This window comes from Trypanosoma cruzi, genomic scaffold, assembly GCF_000209065.1.
Source record: "Trypanosoma cruzi strain CL Brener 1047053516465 genomic scaffold, whole genome shotgun sequence".
Classification (NCBI taxonomy): Eukaryota; Euglenozoa; class Kinetoplastea; order Trypanosomatida; family Trypanosomatidae; genus Trypanosoma; species Trypanosoma cruzi.
In genome coordinates, this window is record NW_001849322.1 from 59,164 (window position 1) to 68,463 (window position 9,300).

At 51.7% G+C, this 9,300-nt stretch overlaps 1 protein-coding gene and 2 pseudogenes across 1 annotated transcript, besides 3 other annotated features; all 3 read left to right on the forward strand.

Annotated features, from left to right (window-relative positions):
- Nucleotides 1–9,300: a sequence feature (areas not merged during assembly with more than two copies in the genome that could not be assigned to a particular haplotype).
- On the forward strand, nucleotides 1,834–3,597 carry Tc00.1047053509787.10 (retrotransposon hot spot (RHS) protein, putative; the record flags this gene model as incomplete). The annotated part of the gene is made up of 1 exon (XM_800828.1): nucleotides 1,834–3,597. The coding sequence occupies one exon, from the start codon at nucleotides 1,834–1,836 to the stop codon at nucleotides 3,595–3,597; it is 1,764 nt and encodes a 587-aa protein (XP_805921.1).
- Nucleotides 3,882–4,306: a mobile genetic element.
- Nucleotides 4,038–4,063: a sequence feature (AT_rich).
- Tc00.1047053509787.30 lies at nucleotides 4,734–7,313 on the forward strand (annotated as a pseudogene).
- Nucleotides 8,384–9,300, forward strand: Tc00.1047053509787.50 (annotated as a pseudogene; the record flags this gene model as incomplete).

The window sequence follows — 9,300 nt, forward strand, 5'->3', positions numbered from 1 at the left end:
GTACATGGATGTGCGAGAGCATCGTATCGCTCGCTCGTAATAACACACACACACACAGTTTCATCGCGTCTGATACGTCACGTTCTTCAGACCGGTCGAAATCACTTGTGGGACATCACTTCATTTGCGGCGTCGGGACAGCGAGGGGAAATGGAGAGATATGCCGAGAACGTGATGCTCCTCCATAATACCGCAGGCTGGCGGCGACAAGGAGCAAAGAGCCTCTACCCAACGTTGAGAAGAGGGCAGCACTCTGATGATCCGGCTTGCTCTTTAGGAACTCCTAATGTAGTGTACACCGTGTGGGCCTTTTTGCTGCGGATATGCAGAAGGGTGATGTGGGGTGGAATTATTGTTGAAGGCAGCACGGACGCCGCAAAGCCTTTATTGGAGGGATGAGTACCGTTATTCCGTGCTTCCTGGCCTGCGTTGTCGCACTCATGCTGTGTGTGCGGATGGCCACAGTAGTGGAGCTGAATACGGTTCAATGTGTGTCGCTCACGGGGACTGCGCGACACATGTATTTTTTGTTGGGCGGCCCAAAAGGAGGGGCGCATCGCCGTTGCGTGATTCCCGCGGCAGTCCATTACTCTGCGACTGTGCATGCCGCCGTCCGCTGCGCCACAGCAAGCCTTCACCTTTGTGAGAAATGGGGAGCGTGACTGCTGTGGCGGTGGTCGAATGTTCTCGAATTGGTGCTTTTGGTGATCCCACTTGGAGCGCCGAGCAGCGAGGGGCCGCACACGCCCAGGAGGTGGGAGTGCGTGCTGCAACCGCACCTGCGATTTGTAGTTGGGATGTGACATGTTTCTTTGTTATTTTTATTTTTGGTGATATGCGGGGCAACGGTGTGTTTGCGTGTGCGGGCTGCTCATGGCTGCCGGTGTTGTCTTTCCTGCTGTTCTCCCGCTCAACTCCTTTGCGTACGACGGAACAAACGTTTTTACGGGCGTGTGGTGGAGCCGCGTTCTTGTTTGGAAAAAAAGCCTTTCACAGGCATAATGAGACTGCCGCCCGTGCCACACGAGGCGGTGGGGAAGATCCTGGGACTTATTAGCGGGGTGGCACCGCACCCATGCCGTGTGGTTGATTTGTATTCCGCAATGCACGGCGATGGGGATGTGCGGTGACAACTTCCTCCAGTGAAGCGACACGAGCAGCACGGGGAGCGGAACGGAGGAGTGGTGGCTGCGTGCTTCCCAGTGATACGTGAATGGCGAATGCAATATGAAAGGCAGCGTCACGGCACTCTTTTGCCATGCACACCGCAGATATTTTCTATAAGGCATGCGAATTGCACTCTTTTTTTTTGTGTGGGATTACCGTGATGCATCGCTGTTGCGGTGTGTATGATTTGGGTTTTTGCGTGTAGCCGTTGCTGCACCGAATTCTCTTCCCACTTGTGTCTGTGTTTGTATGTGTCAGGGTTTATGCCCGCACGTCCTTTTGTCAAGTGTGTGCGGTGACGGCGGTGCCACAGGGGTTGCGGGGCCGTGGCGAGCGGGATGCGTGGACGAACCCTCCGCGCGCACCACGTTGTTGTTATTGTTTGCGCTTTAAAACACTGTGCTGGGTGAATGTCACCCACTTGCCGTCGTTGTGGTGTGCATCGCACGCTGTGCCGTCACACCGTGTGGATGACTCTATTGCTGTGGCTGTCAGTCATGCCTGTGACCCTTGTTTCTTACTCTTATTCCTTTTTTTGTTTGGTGGTTAGTGTTCGGCTTTAACTCAATCCAACTACGAAAACAGGTATATAATCGATACTCACGCAGAAGAGAACAATAAATAGTCTTCTCTCAGGTGCGGAACCCAACGACGATTAGTACACCGATGTACCTGGAGGGATGCTACGAGTCTGTGTACAATGCGAGTTGGCACCATGTGGTGGAAGTCCCTGACGGCGAGGGGACGGGAATGGAGGTGCATGAGGGGAAGCCACCGCAGTCATGGACGTACAAGGAAGTTGGCGACTCTCTCGAAAAGGATGACGGTGTGCGGCGATCCGGTGCAGCACTTCCCAGGTTGATGGTGCTCACCTCGGACAAGGAATGGCCGTACACGTGGGCGGGGACTGAACATATTTTTGACTGCTGTGTGAACTGTGAGGTGGATCGAGTGTGGCAGATCGTCAAGGGCGATCTCACCGAGTGGTTCAGCCCTCACCGTCGGACCCTGTTTTCGCCCAAAAAGCGTGTGTTGATTGGGACGCCCGGGATCGGGAAATCGATGAATGCCGGCTCGTACCTCCTCTACCAGCTGCTGCACTACGATGCCGAGAAACTCCCAATGGTTGCGTACATTATTAAGAATTCAGTATACCTGTTTGACAAGACTAAAAAATCGGTATTAGACCTCAGGAGTGAGTACGCTTTCGTGGATCTTTTGAAAGATTTCACTCGAAGTGGTGTGAAGGGTTATGTTATCTACGACTTTGCAGAACTGGAGAGGGGACCGCATCCTGGTTTACCTTTCACTCTGTGGGGCATGATTCTGGTGACACCACCGGAAATAAACAACTTTCAAGGGTGGATGGATCAAAATGGAGCAATGAGAATCGCAATGAATTGCCCCGATGAGAGCGATGTGAGGGCATTATGCGTTTGGATGAAGCACAATGAGCCAAGGGAACAAGGTGAATACTGGAAGCAGGTGAAGGAACGCATGGATGAAGTGGGACCGATTCTTCGCGTCATCTTCGACACGAACAGATTTAAAAATCGGAAAAACGATATCGACAAAGTCATAAATGCTGTTGACAGTTCCAATGCTGAGCATTACGTTGGCGTGATGAGTGACAAATTGTGGGAATCTGTGAATGCGTCTCAACTTGTGCAAATTGTCCGAGTGAGAAAAGATTCAAGGACTGAAAGATATCTCAATTCTCCAGCCTCCCGTGTGATTGCCAACAAAATTTATATTCATCTATCGACGAAAATGCGTTTTATGGAAATTTTTAAGCTACTCATGCATCCCGACGTCTTTTTGTTATCTATCGTTTTGGAGATGTCAGGCACGGTCACGTTTATGTGTAGAGGTGCTGTGAATATAATAATAGAAAAACTCAAGGAGCTGAAACCACCAGAAGGACGCGCTCTCCAGCCAGCGGCGCTGCAAAGGAACCCTCAAGGGCACCCTACTGAATTTGTTGGATTACCGACAACGCAAGGTGATCCTCTGGAGAAGAATTTTGCAAGGTACGGGGTGGTGTACAAACCAGGGTTCCAAACCTTTCCGCTGGTGGACGCATTTTTCTTCATGGAGTCACCGCGGAAGACACTGGTTGGGCTGCAGATGACTACGGCGGATGCTCACCACACGACAACCAGCACTGTGAAGCAGTTCACTGAGTACCTATCGTGGTTCTTTACGAATTGGGAGGAATTTGCTCAAGGTTTGTCGTGGGATATTATTTATGTACAACACGCAGACAGCAAGCCGATGGAAGACTGCCAGAGATGTGATTTCGTCAATCCCAACAATGAAACCGACGCTGAAAAAGAGATTGTGGCGTTCTGGGACGGAAAGGTACACCAATACCAGTTTGTGTTAACACCGTATTTTGTAAGTAAAATCCGAGAAATGAGAACACAATAATCTTGGGGGAAGAGGGATAGGGAAGAAAGTTAGGGAAATAATTGGGGAACAAAGTGCATTTCGTTTTGGTAAATATATTAGGAATTATTTTAACGATTTTTATATGTGTGTGCCTACGAGGTCCAGACAGTGAATGCCTTTCTTTTCAGAGGACCGTTGTGATCGGCAGTGCCACACTCACCACACCCTCTTTTCATTTTATTTTATTTTTTCCACCAGAGGCGCATCGTCACTGGAGGCCGTTGCGCACTACAGGGGCCGCAGATTTTTATTTTATTTTTATGGGATTTTGTGAAAAGAATGCTTGAGCGGCTGGCTGCCCAAATAAATTCATATCTCGCGCAAACGAAGATATCCCTTCATAACTTTTTCCTCTTCTATCGCACTGTCTTTTGGGAGACCGCGATTGAGGGAGTCAGGGAGCCGACAGCTGTAAGACGAAATTATTATTATTATTTTTATTTTTGCCGTCCCACCCACCCACTTTGTGATCCCCACCTTCTGGCTGGAGGAGCCCAAAGGCCTGCCGCTTCGCGGGGGATAAGTGTTTCTAATTCTAACTGTGCGCAGCAGTCAACGGAAGTGATTGACGGAATGTGCATATATTTTGGGGGAACATTACGGAAAACTCACTACCTCTCCAATTACCGCTTTTTTTCCTTTTTTATTTTTGGGTAATTACAGAATCCGGCCAGCGGCCCAGAAGATTTCTTCCTCTGTGAAGGTGTGCACTTATTTTTGGTGTCGGTGATGGGGCAAACGGACAGAAAAAGTAAATAAAACAAAATAAAAAAGGGCGATGATGTGGCGGTGTTTTTGCCGATTGCACGCCTCGTGTTGCTGCGGGGGCGGTGGGCCTCGACTGCTTCACCGACAGGCGTTGCAGTGCGGCTGCATGGCGCACCGACCACTCCGCCGTGCGAGTGCCACGTCCAACGCCATTGGGACTGCGGGAGGAAACAGCCGCGAGTGTCCTTTGGGGCCAGCGGCGCCTGCTGGCCGCAGTTGGGCGGTGCGAGTGGGATGCTTCACCGCACGGGTGTTGTGATGGCGCCTTGCAGCGGCTCTTGTGATGGTTCCGACGCTGCAGCTCGACATGTGGTGGGGAGTAAAGTGTGGCCGCAGTGGACCATGAGCAGCACCAACATGAGGCTGAGTGATTTCCTTTGGAATTATGCTGGCGGCGGGGCGGCCGTTGGTGAAAGACTACAATGTGACGACGGAGGTGTTTGCTCAGGAGCCGGATGATTACGTACAAGACCAGCGGCTTCTTGAAGAAATTCTTAAGTTAACTGCGCACCAAGCGCTGGAGGCCATTACTAGGCCTCTTCACGAAGGTGTGCTCTCTCTCGGGCAACGTAGGGAATATGAAAGAAAAGCATACGATCACTCCTCTTGCAAGAAGAACACCAAACGGAGTGCTTACGCAGGTACCGACAGAAGCGAGGCGGGAGGCAGAGGAAAGGCTAAGACGAATGCAAGAAATGAAATTTACCATTTCCACTAATATCGAAGAGGTACTGTTTAAAGGAAGGGTTCGCGTGAATAAAATGAGGCTGAACGACTTTCTTACGAGGGAACTGGACGGCAGGGGTGTTGTGGACACCAATCGGGATGCCATGCTGGAGGAGTTTTTCAGGGACCCCACGAGGTATATCCGTGATAAAGGAGCGTTGAACGAAATGCAGGCATCAGGTCATTGTTTTAGTATGAGGCGAGCTGTAAAGGGTGAAGTGGTCTTCGATGAGGATATACGCAGGCTATGCGATAAGGGTGTCAACAATCTACCGGGGTGGTCATTGGCTGCTGCGGACGTAAAAGCAGCTGTTCATAACTCCACCAAACATTTCTTGGATGCAGCTGCCGAGGAGACGAGGAACCCAACGACGACGAGCGCACCGGAGAAACTGGAGGGAGTGTACGAGTCTGTGCACAATGCGAGGCGGAGCCATGCGGTGGAACTTCCGGACGGCGATGAGCGAAAGAAAACGGGGACGGGAATGGGGGTGAAGGAGGGGAAGCCAGAACAGTAATGGTCATACAGGAAAGTTGCCAACACGCTCGAAGAGAACGACGCTGTGCAGCAATGTGGTTCAGCACCTCCCGTGTTGATGGTGCTTGCCTCGGAGAAGGGATGGCCGTACTCGTGGCATACGATACAGGATCTTCCTAAGGACGTTTTTGTGAACTGCGAGGTGGAGCGAGCGTGGCAGATCGTCAGGGGCGATCTAACCGCGTGGTTCAGCAGTCACCGTGGGACCGACTTTAAGCCAAAGCGGCGTGTGTTGATTGGGACGCCCGGGATCGGGAAGTCGATGGCTGCCGGCTCGTACCTCCTCTACCAGCTGCTGCACTGCGATGTCGAGAAAATCCAAGCGGTAGTCCACTGTTTTGGTGGACGAGATGCGTACGTGTCTGACAAGACCAGCAGGACGGTGACAAGATGCGGCGATGAGGACATGTGCGTCTCGGAGTTGAGACGTTTGAGGGGGCATGGGAGGAATGTGTATATTATCTACGATGTGGCAAAGGAGGGAACGCCGCCACCGAGACATTTTGCGTCTACTTCCGGATGGGGCATGATTGCGGTGTCATTCCCAAAGGTAGCAACTATGATGAGTGGGCGAAGCAACTGCAAGCCGCGCGAATCATCGTGAATTGCCCCGACGAGGTGGATGTGAAGGCGGTGTGCGCCTGGATGACGCGTGATGAGACCAAAGAGAAACAAGCGTAATGCTGGAAAGAGGTCAAAAAACACATGTATCTTTTGGGACCGATTCCACGTCATGTCTTTGATGAGGAGGCGTTTAATGGACGCTGTGGAGCGGTGGAGTTTGCATTGCAATCGATCAACGAGGTAACTGTGAAAGAGTACTTTTCACGGGGAGGTGAGTCGCCATGGTGTTCTGAGGATCCGTCCCACAGGCTTGTGAAAGTTGTTCGGGAAATATACGCAGGCGGTGTGACCCTTTTCAATGCACCGCTGTCTGCTTGCCTCGAGGAACGGACATTGGAACGCCTCCCAAGTGTAGCAGAATAAAATAGCTTTTGAGGCTGATGTTGGCGTCGAAGGATAATATTTTGCCCATATTTTTTGGATGGTTTGCTTTGAAATCGTTCACGGAGAGTGCCTTTGTCAAGGTAATGGCGACGAAACTCACGGAGTTTGAGCCGCCAACAGGACGTCAAGCAAAGCCCTGCGTTTTGTAGTTGGCCCTGAATTGCATCCCAAGGGAGATGAGGGTTTGCTGCCGAGTGAATATGAAAAAACGGTCCGTAAAATAAAGTACGGGGTGCTGCACAAACCGTGGGCCACAAACTTTCCGCTGGTGGAAGGCTTTTTCTTCGTGGACTCAAATCCAATGACGCTGGTTGGGCTGCGGATGGCTACGGCGGGTGGGCACCACACCACCGCCAGCACTGTGCGGCAGTTCACTGAGTGTCTGGCGGCATATTGTAACGGTTGGGAGGAGTTATCCCGAGACATGTCGTGGGAGATTATGTATACAACACTTAGGCAGCACGCCGATGGATGACTGGCGGAGATGTCATGTCGATAATTCCAATAGTGTGAGCGACGATGAAAGCCGTGAAATAGCGGTGTTTTGGAACGGAAAAGGTGCGCCAGTAACAAGTGTCAGTGTCATTGGAAAGCTCCAGAAGGAGCGAGGCTCTCTGAGGTGGGGAATAACCACAGAAATGGGAAAATAAATTAGGGAGGGAAATAGTTTTTTGTTTCTAGTGAAAAACATTTGGTGTTTTCATACACCACGTTAATTGTGTGTTCATACGAGGCATAATTGGAGAATTGCCCCGGTATGAGCGAATCATTGTTGCTGGCGGCATTGCGGTATCACTGCATTTTTTATTTTATTCTATTGTTTTCCAAGGTCCATCACGAACAGAAGCATCTTCAAGGGATGGACGACGAATAATTTCTATTGAGGAAATGGCGAACTCTGTGTAACCGCGTGGGGTGAGGCTCCGCGTCATGGATGGATGAGGATCCGCTTCTGCGTGTGGCTCTTTGGGTGACTGCTTGCTCCGTGTGCGCTGTGTTTGTTGGCTGCGGGCTGTGGCCGTATCCCGTTGTCCGTGGGACTGAACTGGAGGCGATGATGGCGGTGGGTCTTTTCTCGTTCTTGTCCATTGGTGTGTGGCTGCTGGCGGTGTGTGCGTTTGTTGTGTGGAGGGCCGAATCCTCTCACCCGCGGACTGGCAGCACTGCGATGGTGCGTTTGTGATGGCTGGTGTGGAGTTGCCGGCCAGGTTGAGGGCCTTGGCGGTGCTTTTCCCGCCCGCAATTTGTTTCTTCCGTGTGTGTTGTGCTGCTTCTTGCTTTTCCCTTGTCATCCTCTCTTCCTGTGTTCCTGCGTGGAGTGGCCGCATGCTCACGGGCCATGCTGATTGTGAGTGCCTCCTGACGGCATCCATCTACCTCTTTCTCTCCGCCTATCTGTCTGTCATTCCCTTTTGGGTACGGTGTCTGCGTGAGGGCTGGCCCGCACACACCGACGGCCCGCCGTGACTTGCCGTGTTGCTGCTCTTTTCTGTGTGCGATGGTTCTCCGTGCTGTCCCTTACGGATTCTCTTCTGTCCCACTCTCTGCGTGGGTGCTCTGCTCTAACCCCCGCCGACGTGTCTGATGTATTGCCGCTGTTGTCCTTCTCCGCCTCATGCATACCGACATACTAGGAGTGAAAGCAAACAAGCGCTACTCGCCACTGTGAAACTTGAAGACCCTGAAAGGACCAACAGCACACACCGCCCACACACACATATTTGTATGTTCTCACGTGTTGCTGCAGTGAAGGCACCCCGCACACACGACCGTCGCCGCGTGACCGGATCCAGCGGAAGGAGGAGGGAAGGAAGAGAGAGTGAGCCGCGGAGGCCCAACATGTCCCGACATGTGTTTGCTTTTGCGGTGTCGCTCCTCCTCCTCGTGATGTGCTGCAACAGTGGAGCTGCGGCCGCATCGACGGGGGAGAATTAAGTGATTGCGCGGTTGCCGTGGGTGGCTTTTATTTTTTTCCGGGACGAACGCATTTGGAACCGAAGGGTGGGACTGGTGCAAGTGGAAGGAGGGATTCGTTTGGATCGCTCGCTCTTGTGGGTGTTGGTAGACTGACGGTTGTCTTTGATGGGGGTTACACGACGCTTAATGGTAGCGATGGGGCACCGAGTGTGCTTTCTCATGCGGATATTGTGTCGGGTTCCATCTTTTTTGCGTGGAATTTGTCTTCTTTTTTTGGTGAGTTTAATAATGGCCGGAATGCACACATCGTGTTGAGCACAGCGAATATAAAGGGTGGTGTAGGCTCCGCGTCCAATCCCACGACAATTGAGAGCGGCAATAGGGCGTTTCTTCGTGCGGGAAGCTAGCAAAAGTTTGGTACGAATGGTGGGTTCAATTGGGCGTTGAGAGACCGTGATGTTCAACTGGTTGTGGGTGAATTCACGCAGCCCAATGATGGCAGACGGAGCGAGCTGATCCACTGGTGTGAACCCAAATTGCTGTGGTCACAGATCATTCCCGAGAATCACGAACGCGGCGCGAATGGATTGAGTTTTTTTGTGGCTCAGGTGTTTTGAATGGCACGCTTGTGTCCCCGTGATTGCGTATAATGACGAAAAAGACGATTTCTCCATGATCATCTGTTCGACGGACGGCGGCAGCAGCTGAGTGCTTTCAGGGACATT